Source organism: Caenorhabditis remanei, chromosome II (genome assembly GCF_010183535.1).
Source record: "Caenorhabditis remanei strain PX506 chromosome II, whole genome shotgun sequence".
NCBI classification, from domain to species: Eukaryota; Metazoa; Nematoda; class Chromadorea; order Rhabditida; family Rhabditidae; genus Caenorhabditis; species Caenorhabditis remanei.
The window spans coordinates 15081930-15099314 of record NC_071329.1 but is presented as its reverse complement, the minus strand read 5'-3'; the positions used below and the strand labels follow the sequence as shown (position 1 = coordinate 15099314).

The 17385-nt window shown below is 38.3% G+C and overlaps 7 protein-coding genes across 7 annotated transcripts; 2 read left to right on the top strand and 5 right to left on the bottom strand.

The window, feature by feature from the left end:
- Positions 1-1089: 1089 nt before the first annotated feature.
- GCK72_007075 (uncharacterized protein) lies at positions 1090-1479 on the top strand (the record flags this gene model as incomplete). Its single annotated transcript, XM_053725968.1, has 3 exons — positions 1090-1196; positions 1250-1391; positions 1435-1479. 3 exons carry the CDS (start codon positions 1090-1092, stop codon positions 1477-1479), a joined length of 294 nt encoding a protein of 97 aa, XP_053590162.1.
- Positions 1480-2131: 652 nt separating this feature from the next.
- On the bottom strand, positions 2132-2503 carry GCK72_007074 (uncharacterized protein; the record flags this gene model as incomplete). Its single annotated transcript, XM_053725967.1, has 1 exon — positions 2132-2503. One exon carries the CDS (start codon positions 2501-2503, stop codon positions 2132-2134), a length of 372 nt encoding a protein of 123 aa, XP_053590161.1.
- A 1119-nt stretch (positions 2504-3622) lies between these two features.
- On the bottom strand, positions 3623-3868 carry GCK72_007073 (uncharacterized protein; the record flags this gene model as incomplete). Its single annotated transcript, XM_003099843.2, has 1 exon — positions 3623-3868. The coding sequence occupies one exon, from the start codon at positions 3866-3868 to the stop codon at positions 3623-3625; it is 246 nt and encodes an 81-aa protein (XP_003099891.2).
- Positions 3869-4206: 338 nt separating this feature from the next.
- On the bottom strand, positions 4207-5514 carry GCK72_007072 (uncharacterized protein; the record flags this gene model as incomplete). The annotated part of the gene is made up of 3 exons (XM_003099812.2): positions 4207-4454; positions 4866-5218; positions 5303-5514. 3 exons carry the CDS (start codon positions 5512-5514, stop codon positions 4207-4209), a joined length of 813 nt encoding a protein of 270 aa, XP_003099860.2.
- Positions 5515-5827: 313 nt separating this feature from the next.
- On the bottom strand, positions 5828-7196 carry GCK72_007071 (uncharacterized protein; the record flags this gene model as incomplete). Its single annotated transcript, XM_003099877.2, has 2 exons — positions 5828-6085; positions 7182-7196. 2 exons carry the CDS (start codon positions 7194-7196, stop codon positions 5828-5830), a joined length of 273 nt encoding a protein of 90 aa, XP_003099925.2.
- A 1134-nt stretch (positions 7197-8330) lies between these two features.
- Positions 8331-10342, bottom strand: GCK72_007070 (uncharacterized protein; the record flags this gene model as incomplete). Its single annotated transcript, XM_003099825.2, has 3 exons — positions 8331-8440; positions 8487-9008; positions 10024-10342. 3 exons carry the CDS (start codon positions 10340-10342, stop codon positions 8331-8333), a joined length of 951 nt encoding a protein of 316 aa, XP_003099873.2.
- A 4735-nt stretch (positions 10343-15077) lies between these two features.
- Positions 15078-16814, top strand: GCK72_007069 (uncharacterized protein; the record flags this gene model as incomplete). Its single annotated transcript, XM_003099841.2, has 4 exons — positions 15078-15179; positions 15762-15860; positions 16234-16675; positions 16723-16814. 4 exons carry the CDS (start codon positions 15078-15080, stop codon positions 16812-16814), a joined length of 735 nt encoding a protein of 244 aa, XP_003099889.2.
- Positions 16815-17385: the final 571 nt, after the last annotated feature.

Below are 17385 nucleotides of genomic sequence, written 5' to 3'. Positions count from 1 at the left end.
TTGAGAAATCCAACTGGAAATGCTTCGAAGAAGTAAGTACACATTTGGTTTGGACTTGGGGGTTTCAGGTTTTTGACTGTTAAACCGTCTTTTATAGTATCGCTCAAACGTTGGCTGTTTTTAGTGGAAAAATACCAACGTTGACAATGTATTTCGGTGTTACCTGATTGTCCGACAAATTTTATTTTGTATGGGTTGGACAGAGCAGAAATAACACATTATTTTTGTAGTTGACCATTTTTTTGTAGGGACACTATCTTGAAAGTTACAGGCTTTCAAATTGAAAAGCTCCGAAGTTTCGCTAATATGCCCTGAAATCAGTCGGAAGAAATGGCTTTGAATATGTATGTATCTCTAACTTTCTTGGTAGTGTCCCTACAAAATAATGGTCAACTACAAAAATGATGTGCTATTTTTTCTCTGTACAACCCATACAAAATAAAATTGATCGGACAATCAAGTGACACCGAAATACACTGTCAAAGTGGGTCATTTTCCACAGAAAACAGTCAAAGCTGAGCGTTTTGAGCGGTACTGTACTAACTTGACCTCTTGATCTTCCAGGTTCGGTGACATCTCTCGGCAATCATTTGGCTGGAAAACTTGTCTTGTTGTCTTTCTATTCAGCTCTCTTATCTCTCTATGTTATCATTTACGATCTACAGTAGGATTCATAAGTGATTGGACACCAAGAGCATTGGCGTTAGTAGCATGTTGACAAGATAGGATGATTCTGAACATTTCTATTACAGATGTCAAGGTCTCTTTTCGGAAAACTATACAAGGCCAGTTTACGGACAGATAGCGTCAGATTTGTCCTCTTGGCAGAGTTCTCTATTGTCTAAAATTTATTTGGTTGTGGATGGCGTTCTGTCAAAAGTGAATTGCTACATATAACTCAATTTTTATACTCATCTGAGCATGTTTCAGATCATTCCAGCTATAATTTTCCCTGTGTTTACTTTCATTTTGATCAGACAATTGCATAAATTTGCAACAAATCGGGAAAGGATGTTTTCAGGGAAAAATCAGCAACAGTAAGATACCTCACTTGTCTCACAATGAAAATCCGCTGATTTCAGATCTAATATGACTACGAGATTAGTCATCTGCATGGCGATTTCCTATATGATTTCTGTGCTCCCTCTAGGAGTTTTGTACGTGCATCAAGCTCTTTGTCAAAACAATATTTGTAGGTGAGATAAGTTTTGGAATTCAATTTATTCAAAATCTTTTTTTCAATTTCCAGTAGTGAAGCGTTCAACATGATGCTAGTGACCATTGTCATTTCCTCCGCCACTACCATCACTCATTTTCCGATATGCTTCGCAATTTCTACTCAATACCGGAACACGGTTAAAAATTTTTTGGGTATCAAAGCAAAGATTGAAGTAAGTTTTTTGGAAAATTAGCAAAAATTAATCTTATTTTCAGCTGATGAAGGAATCCAAGGTGACAAGCAGCTCTAACGGTACTTAAGTCATTGTTCCGAATAGCACAGGAAAATAAAAGTTTGAGAGTGTATTTCGGTGTCACCTAATTGTCCGGCAAGTTTTATTTTGTATGGGTTGGAGAGTGCAAAAATAGCACACCATTTTTGTGGTTGATCTTTTTTTGTAGGGACACTATCATGAAAGTTACAGGTTGTCAAAGGAAAAACTCCGAAATTTCAAAGTTTCGGATTCAGGGAAAAATTACTTTGATTATCTGTAACTTTCATGGTTGTATCCCTACAAAAAAATCGCCAACTACAAAAATGATGTGCTATTTTTGCTCTTTCCAACCCATACAAAATTGAATTTATCGGACAATCAGGTGACACCAAAATACACTAACAAACTTGATCCTCATTCATAGGAAACAGCCAAAGTTGATAACCTTTGGAGGGGTACTGTAATTTACATTCTATTATAATTATTTGTTATTATTATACAAAATGAGAAGAAGTTTAAAAGAACTGATTATTACTCTTCTGGATAACCCTAGTGATCAAAATGAATAAAGTTGTGCAGACGATGGTTTTCAATTTGTGTGCTTTGCTCTTGCAGAAATGTGCGATGTCTTATTGGTATAGAAAACTGAAACACGATAAAAGATTTAAAAGAACGATTTATTCGATTAGCTTTTTTCTTCAAATAAAAACCCAATTGAACAGAAAAGCCAACACGAGCAAATTGACAACACACACAAAATAAACCAATTTCATCTCATTGTTATTATAAACCTCGATTCTGTCCTGAAGCACACCAAAGTCTGATGGATTCTCGATTGCCACGTTGCTTCTGCTTCTGCTTCTAGTCACCGGTCCTCCGGTTCCAGTAGAGGCAATGTGACGATGAGCAGGCTCTTGTTGAAATTGGAAATTCCGTACGAGGGCGTAAGCCCTTTCTACGATTTCCTCCCGAAGTCTTCGTAGTCTTCCGATGATTCCGGAGAACCAGTTTTTGTCGAAAAACTCGAATTGTTGGATTCGCTGGGTGATGTTGGAGTGCAAGTTACCCATTCTGTAAAGAGAGTTTTTGGAAAAAAAACAGTAAAATTGGAAAAAATCAATGGATGAGTAAACAAAAAGGAGGTCTTCTTGACAGACGTCATTGGGAGAATTGAGATCGTGTAGATTTTATTTTCCCCAGAGACATTGCTACAAGCAAAAATGGAGGACAGGAGAAAAATCAATGTATGAGTGGAGGGTCGGATGCACATGCAGACATCCGGACGGTCAGATGCACAGACCGACATCCGGACTCTGGGATGCACAGACAGACATACGGATGCTCGAATGTACAGACAGACATACGGACGGTCGGATGAACAGGCAGACATCCAGATGCTCGGATTCACAGACAGACATCCGGACGCTCGGGTGCATAGACAGACATCCGGACCCTCGGATACACAGACAGAGATACGGACCCTCGGATACACAGACAGAGATATGGACGGTCGGATGAAAAGACAGACATCCAGACGGTCGGATCAACAGACAGACATCCGGACGGTCGGGTGCATAGAATGACATCCGGATGGTCGGATGCACAAAAAGAATGGTCAGATGCTTGAAAAGTCATGCTTGGGATCCTCGGAGTGGTTTTAATGAAATTCAGTTAATTATCGAAAGTAAAAGAACTCTGTTTGGATTAGATTTAAAATTTCTCCCGATTTCACTAATCCCTCTTCTCCGATCCTGTTGGTTCCCACCATCTCACCTTCAATAATATCCTTCTATTAACACTTCCCTCCTGTCTCCATCTGAATTTTCTAGCACTATACTAATCCTTCATTCCAATTCAAAGAAATAATACGATCGGCCTAATTGTTCATTTATCTTGTCATAAAACATCTGTTCTCCGTGACGATGAGGGACAGGCGAGCTGATGGAATGAGCTGATCTGACGAATTCTGCCTATGGGACAATCGTCATATGAAGACGGTGACGTAGAGGTGTGTGCACAGAAAAAAGGGCCATAGCGAGCCGACGGTACAATATCGATTCTTGCTCAAGATTTGAATCGGATTTATCGCGGGCAAATGCAGTAATGATGACTACTTTTTGTGAGAGTATGTGAATAACAGAACACGAAAGTTTGAGTCACAAGTTTATTGAGTATTAAAAAACAGACAATCAATATTTGAGAACAACAAAGCTGACACCAAGAGCTAGCATGACGATTATGACCCAGATGATGCTGATGACGGCCTCAGCGAACTGCTCGTCCTTTTCCTCTTGGTCCCTGGCGAGCCTTCTCCAGCCATTCTTCCGCTTCTGGGTGCGGATCTTGTCCAGGAGCATCATGTTGCTCGTGTCGATGACGTTTTCAGCCTCGTCAAGGCGTTGGAGGGCTTCCTCGGTTGATCTGACGACGGACATTCCTGAAAGTTTAGAAGATGAACTAATCAATAATAAAAGGAATACAGTGAAGAGAGATCGTACAAAACATTCGGAGGGGAATGAAATGAGGTGGACTGGTAAGGAAACGTCGACGAGAGCTGGGCGGGAAACGCCGAGGGGTTGTGGGAAGATCCGATTAGATTCTGAGGATCTTTTGTGCTAATAGTGACCTCTTACAGTATTAGCTCGGCATGGTTCTTACAACTGCGCTCCACCGAAATGCCTTTGAGAAATGTCTCTTTTTCTCTGAGTCTCTCAATTTCGCACACAATTTGAAAAATATTTACTTTTTTTTAGTTTCGGAAAAATACAGACAATCAATATTTGACAAAAACGAAGATCGCAGCAAATGTTATCATAATGATTGCGGCCCCAAAGATGCTGATGGCGGCCTCGGCAAACTGCTCGTCCTTTTCCCGTTGGTCCCTGATGGCGAGCCTTCTCAAGCCATTCTTCTGCTTCTGGGTGCGGATCTTGTCCGCGAGCATCGTGTTGCTCGTCTCGATGACGTTTTCAGCCTCGTCAAGGCGTTGAAGGGCTTCCTCGGTGAGCATGACGGACATTTCTGGAAATTTAGATACTTTGTAGATGCACTAATCAATAAATAAGGGAATAGGTTGGAGAGATGATAGAAGAAACATGACTGATCGTACAAAACGTTTGGAGAAGAATGAAGGAAGACGTCGACGAGGGCTGGGCGGGAAACGCCGAGGGGTTGTGGGAAGATCCGATTAGATTCTGAGGCTCGTATGTGCTAATTGATGACCTCTTACAGTACATGGCTACGAGGCTCCGTGGTCCCGCCCGCATCATATCTAATATCCATTAGGACTAGTTGTGATGAATCTTGATAATTTAACTATGAATAAAAAACAAATTACAGAGGAAATATTTATTCACTTCTTAAGAATTAAACAGAAGTTAACAAAAACAGCTAAATACAGTATCATGAAGAGCGCAACCCACGCATCCCGACTAAAGTCCCTGAACTCGTCCTCTTCTTCCTCTTGTTCCCTGATGGCAAGCCTTCTCAGTTCATTCTTCCGCTTCTCGGTGCGAATCTTCTTCACGAGCGTCGTGTTGCTCTCCTTGATGACGATCTCAGCCTCGTCAAGCCGTTGGAGGGCTTCCTCGGTGGACATGACGGACATTTCTGGAAACGTGGAGAAAAATACGACAGATCGGTCAAAACGTTTGGAGGAGAATGAGGGAAGACGTTGACGAGGGCTGGGCGGAGGAGGGTTGTGGGAAGATCCGATTAGATTCTGAGTCTCGTATGCGCTACTGGTGACGTGGCTACGAGGTTCCGTTGTCCCGCCCGCATTGTATCTAATATCCATTAGGACTAGATGTGATGAATCTTGATAATTTAACTATGAATAAAAAACAAATTCAGAGAAAACATTTATTCACGTCTTATGAAGTAAACAGAGGACAATCCAAACAAATATAATCATTATCATCAAGCGTCCAATTAACGCATCCCGATCGTGATCCTCGATGGCGAGCCTTCTCAAATCATTCTTCCGCTTCTCGGTGCGGATCTTCTTCACGAGCATCGTGTTTCTCGTCTCGATGATGCTTTGAGTCTCGTCAAGGCGTTGGAGGATTTCCTCGGTGGGCATGACGAATATTTCTTGAAACTAAGATGATTGGAAGATGTACTAATCAATAAAAGAGGGAATAGGTTGGAGAGAGGAGAGGAAAAATACGACAGATTGTGCAAAACGTTTGGAGGAGAATGAGGGAAGACGTCGACGAGAGCTGGACGGAGGAGGTTTGTGGGAAGAACCGATTAAAATTGGAGGCACATCTGCGCTAATGATGACCTCCTGCAATACGTGGTTACGAGACCCCATTCTTAACATAGGACTGGGCGTGATAATTCTGGATATAACTTAACAATGAAAAAAAACAAATTACAGAGGAATTATTTATTCACTTCACATAACGCTTCTCCTCCATGAAACAGAGGACGATCCAAACAAAAGAAACCAAATAAACTGTCATGACGAGTCCAGCCCACGCATCCAGAGTGTCTTGAATTGACTCTTTTTCTTCTCTTATATTTCTTTTCTGGCGCTGTATCTTTGACTTGAGCTTCTTTTCTTCTCCTTCGGCGATGGCGACGAGGACATCGGCTGGTAGTGGAAGTTGAACTTCTCCAGTCATAGCCATCGTGGAGATTCGGAGATTCTGAAAAGTGAAGAGGTGTTTTGTGTTATACTAGGCAAGAAAAGAAAGGCGGTATGGCAAACAGGTAGACTCGCAAATGACGTAGAAAGGAAAATGGAGAGGAGAACAGATGAGTCGATACGTCTTCTGCATGGTGGCAGCAGATGTTAACGTTGAGTGCGGCAATTATGACGTGGTGGGAAGGGTGTGCAAACATCTGAGTTGTTAATAGAAGGATTTGGTTTTGACTTGTCTCTCTTTCTGGACGTCGAAGTGGCTTACCAATGAAGGTAAGACCGCCAAAATCGTGGCCGACAATTTAGGGGCGAATTTTTTCTTTTTTAAATGAATTTGATATTAAATAACTAAAAATTGATGGGAATGCTACAAGAATGAAAGAAAAAATAACAATAAAAACCTGAAAAACCAACATTTTCAAAGTGAAATTTCTAGTATGCTCCAAGGGCACAGAAATGCCCAAACTCACCTGTGATCGCTTTCAGCGGATTTCAAACCGAATGAAACATTCTTTTGATATGAAAAAAAACTCACAAACACACATACTTTATTTATGAAATCAGAAATGACCTTAGTACACGTTTAAACGGAAGATTCCTCCACGCACCTCGAATGACTTGAATGTACAATGTCGACTCCTTTTCTCTTCTCTTCATTTTGTTTTGGCGCTGTAGAACTTGCATTTTTACCATGCAATGTTCGGCCCACACATCCCGTATGTCTTGAATCGACTCCTTTTCTCTTCTCATCTTCCTTTTTTAGCACAAATTTCGAAAAAGCATAAAAAATGTTCACATTTTCGATGGAAAATTGAAAAAAATGACAAAAAAAATAGGAAAAATAGATTTTTTTAAATCCGGGCCATGCCGAGCTAGGCCTTGATAAGCATGATATGGGGAAAACATTTGAGTTGCTAATTGGAGGATTTGGTTTCAAATCGACTTGTTTTCTGGAAGTCGTAGTGTCTTACCAATGAAGGGAAGACCGACAAAATTGTGGCTAACAATTCAGGGGCGAAGTTCGCATAAAGTATGTTAAAGGCTGATCTTCAGACTAAATAAAGGCTACAAACACTTTAACAGGTTAAATCAAACCTTACCGCTAACTCCAACATCTCAAATGGTTATAAAAATGCGACAATTTCTGTTCTCAGAAATTAAAAAAAAACTCCCGCGAGGAAGAGTTTGGTGCGTCCTATCTCGGCTATCTTTAAAGATGTGAAAATTGTTTCAACTGAAGAAATATTTTATGAATATTAGGCTATATTTTGGTATCAGTTTTTTGATATTTCCTTTAGGAACCGAGATATACCGCTGCGAACAGGTACCGCTAGGTGCGCCTCAATTACAGGTTTTACGGTAGTCGGTTTTTTAAAGTGCATCCTGTCTCCTCATATTATCCGAAAATGTTGAAAATATATGTCATTTATAGATCAAAACTACAGCTTCATTTTTGTGGTTGACAACTTTTTTGTAAGAGACCCTCCTAGGAAGTTCCGACTCATCAAAGTAAGTCCTCCCACAAATTGACCCGCTACGTGTGACCAGCTTGAATGGCCATAACTCTTCAGGAAGTGTTCCTACAAAAAAGTTGACAACTACAAAAATGAAGCTGTAGTTTTGATCTGTGCAATACATTAAAAATTTACTTTGTGGGAATTTTTTTTACTAGAACACGTTCTCAACGTTAGGCATTTTCAAACTGAAAAAGGCAAAATATGAGATTAATTTGGTCGGTACTGTAACTCTTCAGGAAGTGTCTGCATAAAAAAGTTGACAACTACCAAAATGGAGTTCTAGTTTTTATCTACAAGTCGTAAAAAAACTGATAATTTCAGACAATTAGCCATTTCAGGACATGCTCTCTAAATTGGTCGTTTTCTGCTAAGAAGCGCCAGTTTTTCTCATCTCTGCAATCAAAAAAAACAGTTTTTCTCGATTTTCAAGATTATTACTTTATTAATGTTTTGAAATATTAACAAAAAAAAAGAAAGAGGAAGTGAAATGTAAATAAAACACGAAAATAGGTAATCGAAGCAGATTGTGTGCCTATAACATGAAAAGTCATGGGGAATCGTATAAAAAATATGAGAGACAGAAGAGGAGAGGAATGGATGGGATGGGTTTACAATCGAGATGAATTAGAGATGGATGGAAAGAAAAAACAAAGAAAGAAGAGATTACGGTAGAGATGGTGAACAAACGGAGATCAGGAAACGGGTGGGGGGGGGGGACTAAAATTATCTCTTCTATTGGATCTTGTACTTCTGGAGCAGCCCAAAAACCTCCTTTGAGAAGGCGCGGTAGTCCTCTCCGCCGCGCTCCTTGAGCTGGTTCAGTCCATTGAGCACCATCGTCCCTGAAAAAATGAAATAAATATGATAACGTAGGATCCTCTAACTCACCAAGGAGCACGGTGTGATTGCTCGAGTCTTTGGTGACTCGAGACAATGTTTCCTTTTGGAGCTCTTCGAACTCCTTCTTCTTCTCGCTCTCGTGGCATCCGTCTCTTTTCATCTCCAGTTTCACCGGTGGCGTTGCACCCAACATTTTTTGAATGTCGACGATGGCTGGTGGGGACGATCTTGGAGACACCGAGTCTCCGGAAGAGCCAGAAGACGTCGACGGTCTTCCGAACTTTTGTCCCGGTTGACCTCCATTATAGGTCGCCAACGGGGTGGCCTTCTTGACGACCATTGGTGGTGGTCTCAATCCAGCCAACCCCATCTCCCTCTTCCGGTTTTCCAGAAGACGCGCGGGTCCCTTGGTGGTGTTGGAGCCCACGACGAATCGAGCCGGGGCAATCGGGACCGGGTAGGAGCGCGGTTGGAGGTGACGTTGTGGTCCTTTTCCAACTTTCGCAGCGTGGGCAATCTGAGCGGCGCGGGATGGACCTGCCTGCTGTTTGTTGAGCAGGGCGAGTGGATCTGAAAAATGGAAGAGTTGGAAACAGATGAATCTTCAACCAGATGCTGTACATAATTTTGAATCTTGGCATACTTGTCAAGGCTCGGGCTTCAAAAAATGAACCTTTTTTCACATTTTTCATTGGAAATTTGAACTTTTTTGATGATTTTTCAGATGTGTTTCTATTTCTGAAAGATAGTCGAAAATTTGACTTTTTCGCGAAAAAAATTCAAAAAATTCGAAAAAATTTGAAATTTAAACTTTGGCGCCAAGTACCAGGACTTTCGAGCCGGGCCTTGACAAGTATGAATATGGGGATTGTAGATCAAAACTATAGCTTTATTTTTGTAGTTGACAACTTTTTTGTGAGAGAGCTCCTTGGAAAGTTACAGTTCAGCAAAAATATTTCTCACTAAAAAAATATTTTTTTGAAGAGCAAAATCATGTTTTGATGGATCGCTCTCTAGAGAAAGACCATAGAAAAACAGTGTCAACTACAAAAATAAATCTAAAGTTTTGATCTTCATTTTGCACTCCCTAGCAAGTTACGTATCGACAAAGTAATTTCTTCCTCAAATCATCCCATTTCAGTGCAAAATAGAGTGATTTTTGAGCTATCTCCTTAAAATAACCATAACTCTCTAGGGAGTGTCCGTACAAAAAAGTTGTCAACTATAAAAATGAAGATCAAAACAAGAGCTGTATTTTTGTTGTTGACAACTTTTTTGTGAGAAAGCTCCCTGGAAAGTTACAGTTCAGCAAAGTTACGTGCTATCCTTTTTAAAAAGCAAACTATTGAAGTTTTGATGGATTCGAACTCTCTAGAAAAAAAAACCGTACATAAAACCTATCAACTACAAAAATGAAGTGCTATTTTTAATCTACAAAACTCAATCAAAATTGATATAATACGACATTTGGTAGCTCCGGGGCACATTCTCAAAGTTTGTAATTTTCAACTGAAAAGTGAGAAAGTCGGAAATTATATCACTTCTATAACATTTTACTCTCCTTTAATAAATTCCCATCACTTACCGACATCCTTTGGGAATGGATCTGTCACATCCTCTTCCTTATCCTTTTTCTTTTTCTTATCCATCAGCGATCCGAAGCAGTTTCGAAGTACGGTCGCCAGATCGGATGCCTCTTCTTTTTTCTTTTCATCTTTCTTTTCCTCCTGAGTTGGAGACTCCAACTGGAGTACTGGTGGCGTTGAATCCTCGTCGTCTTCGTCCTCCAATTCGACGACTTCCTTCTCATCCTCCGATTCCATCTCTTGATCTTTCTTCTTTTCTTCGACTGGCTCTTCGACTGGAGCGGTCTTTGAAGTGCTGCGGCGAGTGCTGTATGACATCTCTGAAAATTTGAATAATTTTTTTGAATTTTCAACGAAAAAACATAGAAAACCGTAAGAAAACTTGGTCTAAAATATAAAAATTCGATTAAAAAACAAACAGAATAAATACAAAATTTCTGGGGGACTAGTTTTTACAGGGTTGGTTTTCTAGGCCACGGCCACATGGAAGAGAGGAAAGAGGGTGGTAGAGATAGTAAGAAGAACTGAGAGTCACTCAATAAATTAGATGGACTAGATTTTGGAAAGATGGTTTTTAGGTCAAGAATCTGAAAATAAGGAAAATTTTCTAAATTTATGAGAAAATACATCTCAACTTTTTTTTTTGGAATTTTGGAAAACAAATTGGAGTCTAAAAAAAGATTTTTGTATAAAAATTCTGGACTTTTGGAAAAAATATTGGAATTTGGATTTTTTTTTTGGAATTTTTGACGGAAATGAATTTTATTCTCGGACTAAAACTGGATGAATCAACAAAAAAAAACTGTGGGTGTCTCTGAATCACTCGATAAAGAGGGACTAGTTTTTGCGAAAGTTTATTTTCTAGGCCACTGTCCGAAAAGGGGTGAAATATGAAGGAAAAGGGAGTTTCAGAGGAAAAATTGCGAAAAATAGTTTTTAAAAAATGTTTAAAATTTTTCAGAAAATTGAAAAATAGTTTTCGAAATGATTAACCAACAGACAACCCCAATTTCAACTTATTCCATAGAAAAAAAAGTGCCGAGGACTAACTTTCGCAACACATAAATTCTAGGCCAGCGCGAAAAGAGGGGGGAATCGGCGGGAGAATGGGGGAGAGGGAGGGAGAAAATGACATTTGAAATAGTGTCGTCTGCGGGAAAAGAGAGGGAATGAGAGAGAAAAACGGGGGGAGACTGAACGTACACAGAGTGAAATGAATGAGTAAGACAGACTAGATGATGATGAACGACGCGTCTTTTTTCTTTAGGTCTCACAACGAAAAAAGAGGTATACGGTAGAAAATGAGAGTACGGTAGAATGCGGCCATCACACAGGGAAAGCTGAGGGAAACTATTTTTTGGAATAGAAACAATTTTAAAAACTAAATTTAAAAAATTCAAAATCTTACTGTAACTTATAGAATACACCTAGTTCTTCATTTATGTAGTTAACAACTTTTTTGTACGGACACTTCCTAGCAAGTTACATATCGACAAAATAATTTCTTGTGTCCGTACAAAAAAGTTGTCAACTACAAAAATGAAGATAAGGGTCAGTTTTATAAGATCGGTAAATTTCAAAATGATAAGACAACTGATCATGGCGGGATGTGCTCTCAAAGTTATTACATGTACAATAGTCCTCATCACTGAATTTCGAATTGCGGAAACTTTTGGAGGAGTTGTTTTATCGATCTCATGGAATTTGAAATTGAATAAAAAGCAAAACAAAACTTTTTCAGAGATTTTTTGATAATATTTGAGGCGTTTTTTTCAGTATTTTAGTCAATTTTACAATTCTCTTTTTCTTTTTTGTCTTATCCGTGCTTTGATATGGCGTAACAAAACTAAACTTTCTGTCTGTGTGTCTGTTTGTCCTGAATTCCGGATGTCCAATGTCAAAGATTTATACAAAACTTAATAAGAATTACGCTCATATTCAGAAGAAAGTCTTTCCGGATCCTTTCCAAAAAAAATATTTTGTTAGCACCAAAACTGACAGCGCCCAAAAATTTTCTAACTTCCTAAACCGCGAAAATGTATTGAGAAATAGTCGTTTCTCACTTCCACAACTTGCCCTGAGCTCGAAAACAGACCGGTAAACATGCAAATTTGTGAGTAGAATGTTCAAACCTATCATATCATTTTCTTAGTTGGTCACTTTTTTCCTAGGACCCCTCCCTGGCTTACTGTAGCGCATAGATATTCAGTTATGTTCAGTGAAGTACAACAGTCCAGGGAAGACCCGCATCAAAAAACGACCAACTAGAAAATTAAAGTAAAAGGATTGATCTGTTTATACACAAAGTTTCAAAACTTTTTCTCAGTTCCGGAGCCTGTACAATCGCCTCAAACTTTTTCTCTGTCTTCCTCTCAACACCTCACTAGTGCCTCCTCACTGAGATACTTGTTCGATTAACTGAATACATTTTTTATGTTTAAGGGGCTAGGCAACCTTATTTTCTAATATTCCTCGATGGTTTCGAACCAAATATTTATACTTTGATGTAATCATAGATCGACAATGATCTCCAATGGATCAAAGTAAAAATTTCATGTTTCCTACTGAAAATTTGAGAAAATTTATGTGAGAAAATATTCAAAATGCCTTCCTTCAACCATGTTTAAACTTTTTTCGATATGAAATTCTGAAAAACAGTGAAAAACGGACTCAGAAACGTCTCATTCCATTTTACTGTAGTGGCGGCGAGAGAGTGTGCGCAGCGAGAGAGGGAAAAGAAACGCGCGATTTCTCCGACTTTTTTTCAATCGCAGCAGGCCGTGATTCTCTCATTTTTGCTCTTTTTTCATGTAAAAAACGAATTAAAACTTTAAATTTAGTGACCTTTTTCTTCGAATTACCGTTTTTCAGTGCATAATTGATTTTCCTTTTCATCTTAATGTTCTCCGAACTGCTTTGACACATTTTCTTCACTCAGAGTTTCGTTTATTGTCCAAAAATTGTATTTCAGGGGTGTGCGGAACGGAATTCGGAATTCCGAAAAATTCCGAAAATCGGCTCATTTTCGGAACGGAATTCCGATCGGAATATTCCGAAAAAAAAAATTCGGAACGAAATTCCGATCGGAATATTCCGAAAAAAAAATTTCGGAATGATATTCCGATCGGAATATTCCGAAAAAAAAATTTCGGAATGAAATTCCGATCGGAATATTCCGAAAAAAATTTTCGGAATGGAAGAGAAAGTACTGTATTAAAGGCGCATGCGCACTTTTCATGACGGGTCTCGAACAAATTTTTTTCCGCAGTTTTCAGGCGGTTTTTTTTAAAATTAACGTCTTTTCGCAGTGTTTTTTTAAACAAAAAAACGGTTTTCAGCATTCGATATGGGTAAATGGGACAGTCTGTTGAAAAAAAATTCCGAAAGTGCGAAAATCGGAATATTCCGACATTCCGAATGTCCGAAAATCCGAAAATCGGAATATTCCGAAATTCCGAAATTCCGAAAATCCGAAATTCGGAATAGTCCGAGATTCCGAAAGTCCGAAAATTTGAAATTCGGACAATTCCGAGATTCCGAAATTCCGAAATTTAGAAACTCGGACATTTTTTAGTGTCCGAAATTCCGAAATTTTCCTGTCCGCACACCCCTGTTGTATTTCACAAGTCGAAGCTTCGTTTTTTGTGTATTGATTCAGATTTTAATTTAATTATAATATCAATCAGCACCACAAGTATTTTTCTAACACGAATAATTGTTTTTCAGTTCGAATTTTCGTTATTTTACTTTAAAAATTGTTTGTAGAGAAAAAAATGTGTTCTCTGAGACGAATATGTGCACGGTTTTCATTTTAATTTGTTCTAATTCAATTATTCATCACGAAAATACATTAAATCGCCCAATTTTAACGTTTTGATTTCAAAATTCAAAAGTTTTATCTCAAAACTTTGTTCATTGCTGGCGAAACTTCTTTTGGGTTTTATTTTCGGCTCAAATTATCATTTTCAGCTGAAAACTTCACATTTCCGGTGCTACGTATTCGTTTCGATCAATATTTAGCTGAAAACTCTCAAAACTAATGCAATGTTCCCTCCATTTGCTGAAAATCTGCCTAAAAACGTGACTAGGCGCATTTTTAGCTCTATTTTTTTCTGTTTCATTGTCGTGCACGGCCGCGGCTGGGTAACAGCGATGAACCTCAATTCAATCTCGTAAATCGACACCGAGAGAGATGCGTTGCGTGCGCGTCGCGGCTCCCTTCAAGTGATAAGCCGCGAAGCTCGTTTTTTCGTCAAAAAAGCTCAATTTTCTTCATTTTTTCTTGTTTAAAACCGACTTTTCGTACATTTACTTTGTTTTTCGTTCGAAATATTATTACAGAACCGAAAAAATCGTTTTTCAGTCAACTAATGCAGCGAAAAGAGGACATTATCAATGAACAAGTCAAGGCGAACATTTCAGGTTATTTTTTCCACGTATTTTTTCCGTTTAGACAGTTTTCCCGTAGATTCATGAATAAAACATTCAGGTTTCTACTTCTACGTCTTGACAGCAGCTGAAATTGCGAATCTTCGGCGCAACTTCACACCAACAACGCTTCTTCGAAATTCAGTGTAAATTTTTCATTATTTCTCTAATTTTTCTTTGTTTTTGTTTTACTATTTTAATAAAATTGATGTTATTCGAAAGTTTTTTGTTGTAAACGCCACCAGCTATTAGTATTCTCACAGTTTTCCGTGTCTAAAATCTCCTAAAAATTCTTTGTCTTTCTCGCATTTTTCAAAGTCTGTACATTCAAAATGGTGTTTCCTGAAACAGGAAAATGTAATTCTAATTGATTTTGACTTTTTTTTCTTCAAAACAGACACGTTTCTATTATGTTTTCAGTGGAAAAAGCAGATTTCTCATAGCGTCCAGCGCCGTCCGCCGCATCGCGGCTTTTTCCGTTCGAGGCGACGCGGCTCTCGTATCAACGGAGCGCGTTTTCGCGAGGTTCATCGCTGTTACCCAGTGGCTGTTACCCAGTGCGGCCGTGTATCACCTTTCTGCTTCCAAGTATACAGAACCCTTCCAACATTGATATTTTCAGAAAATGCTCTCAAATTCACTGAAAAAGAAACTATCCGATGGAATAACAAAAATGACTAAGATGGCCCCAAGTCGTGACGTGGCGGCGGCGAAAATGAAAGAGACGGTAGGTAAAATAGTTATTATTTCAGATTTCTGGTGGTCAGAGGAGCTCTACTCTTCTTGCGTGTTTCTTTTCTTAGCGTGTCGACGTTCGGATTCGATTTCTGCTGGAAAAAGTTTAAAATTTGAACTATCCTTCTAATAAACTATTGACAGATTTCTAAACTATTTCAGAAAATCAATTTTACAGCGAGAAAATCTCATATAGAGAAATCATCGAAAAATGCATTTCCCTGATGAAATTGCACGTTTTTCTGTTTTGTTCAGTAAAAATTCTCAAAAAGTGCAATTTATAGTTGTATTGAGTTTTTTGTGACTGAACAGCGATTGTTGATTTTTTGTTTAAAAATCATTATTTCTCTAAAAACCATGAAAATGATCTAAATAAATCGAAATGTTCAAAACAATTTTCAACGAACGGTAGGTTTTCCCATCATATCCAGGCAATATTCACACAAAATATGAGATTTTTCTTCTGAAATTTGCTAATAAATCACGGCGAGAGAACACGTTAGAAGAGTAGAGCAGGTCAAAACAGCAGAAATCCATATGCTAATTAAAAGCTACCGAAGATATCATTTTTCAGGTATCCCAATTACAAAATGGATTCGATAATGTAAAAACAGCATGCAAACAGAAGTACACAACAGAATTACACAAACGTTGGCAAGAAGAACAATTTCAGGTAAGAAAAAGATATAATAAATGTCAGAAGTAGCTTTGTTTTAGAAGAGTATTTAACTTCGTGCGCAACGATTTGACAAGAAATCCCGAAAAAGCTGCAATGAAACGTGTCTATCGTTAAGAATAACGCATTGTGGTCGTATTTCACCTAGTTTTTATCGTTTTCTCTGTTAAAAAGCATGAATTTCTTAAAAAATAGAAGTGAAATAAGATTTTTCGGCTGTAAACTGAATGAAACTTGTTTAGATGGAAATGTAGGCTTTAAAGACTGAGGTTCTCGGTGAACAATATTCTTTAGGTCTTGTTTTAGTACTTTTTGACGTTTTGCAGAATATAAATCTAAAAAATTACAGCTTTATGTTGATAATTTTCAGGCTTCCAAGCTGAAAAATGCATTCAACGATTTCAAAACACAGACGACTTCAAAATTCATGAGCAGAGATGATTATAATACTTTGTTGAATAAGTTCAAGTCAAAAATCGGCCGTTCCACTTCGAATTCGACAAAATCCGACTCGATTTCAAGAGCCGAACACGAGAAAATTGTGGAATCACTGAAATTGAAATTCGAGAAAAGGGAGAAGTCGACTCCAGCGAGCAACGAAGATATTCGGATACTCAGGGACTATATTCAAGGATTGTTCGCGAAACAAACGAAACAAACCGAATTGCATCACTTGGAGCGAAAAAAAGAATTCTCTCAACTCATCGAAAAAATCGAAAAAGTTCCGAATGAAGTTGTGAAAGTTCAGAAGAGACAATTTTGGAACAATTGGATGAAGCGGATTCCAGTTTTCCCACTATTTGTGAAGAATGGTAAGCTTTTATAATTGATCCATCATGAAAACAAGACATTCTTCCAGCATTTACCATCTATTTCTCCGCCAAAACGATCAGTTGGATGTACAAGTTTGGTCTCCCCGTCATCGGAACCCTTCTTCTCTTCGCCAGATAATCGATTTTTATGCACTCAGTCTCTGTTCCCGCACAAGAAGTTTCTAATAATTGTATACTCATGTTTTGTTTCCGCTCAAGAAAATTCTGATGAAATTGTGTCTCTTTTTTTAATTGAGAGTTTATACATGTGTGAAACTTTTGAACTTCGAAATTTATTGGTACAGGAAACGGCGGCCAGACTTGTCACGGTCCGCTCCTGAAACTAGTTCAAAAAATTTGAATTTTTTATTTTTTATTCGAAAAATTTTAGTTTTTGATCTAAGAATTGAAAATTCAATCAAAAGGTGAATGTGTAATATAATTAAGGAACTTTTAATCTGAATTGCCAGAAATTTTCCTGACATTTTTTTAAAGTTTGAATCCGGGCTGACCGGACTGAGAGAAAGTTCGGTCGGTGCAGTAACGCTTTGGAATTGTTGCGTTTTGGAACTCCTTTAGCCTTAGAGCGCGCTTGCATTTTCCACTCAAATTGGAGATTTTTAGCCATATTTTAAATTTTTTTTTCATTTTCTATCAAAGGAGTTGGTATTTTTACTTTGTTTGATAGAAATTGAGAAAAAAAATATTTA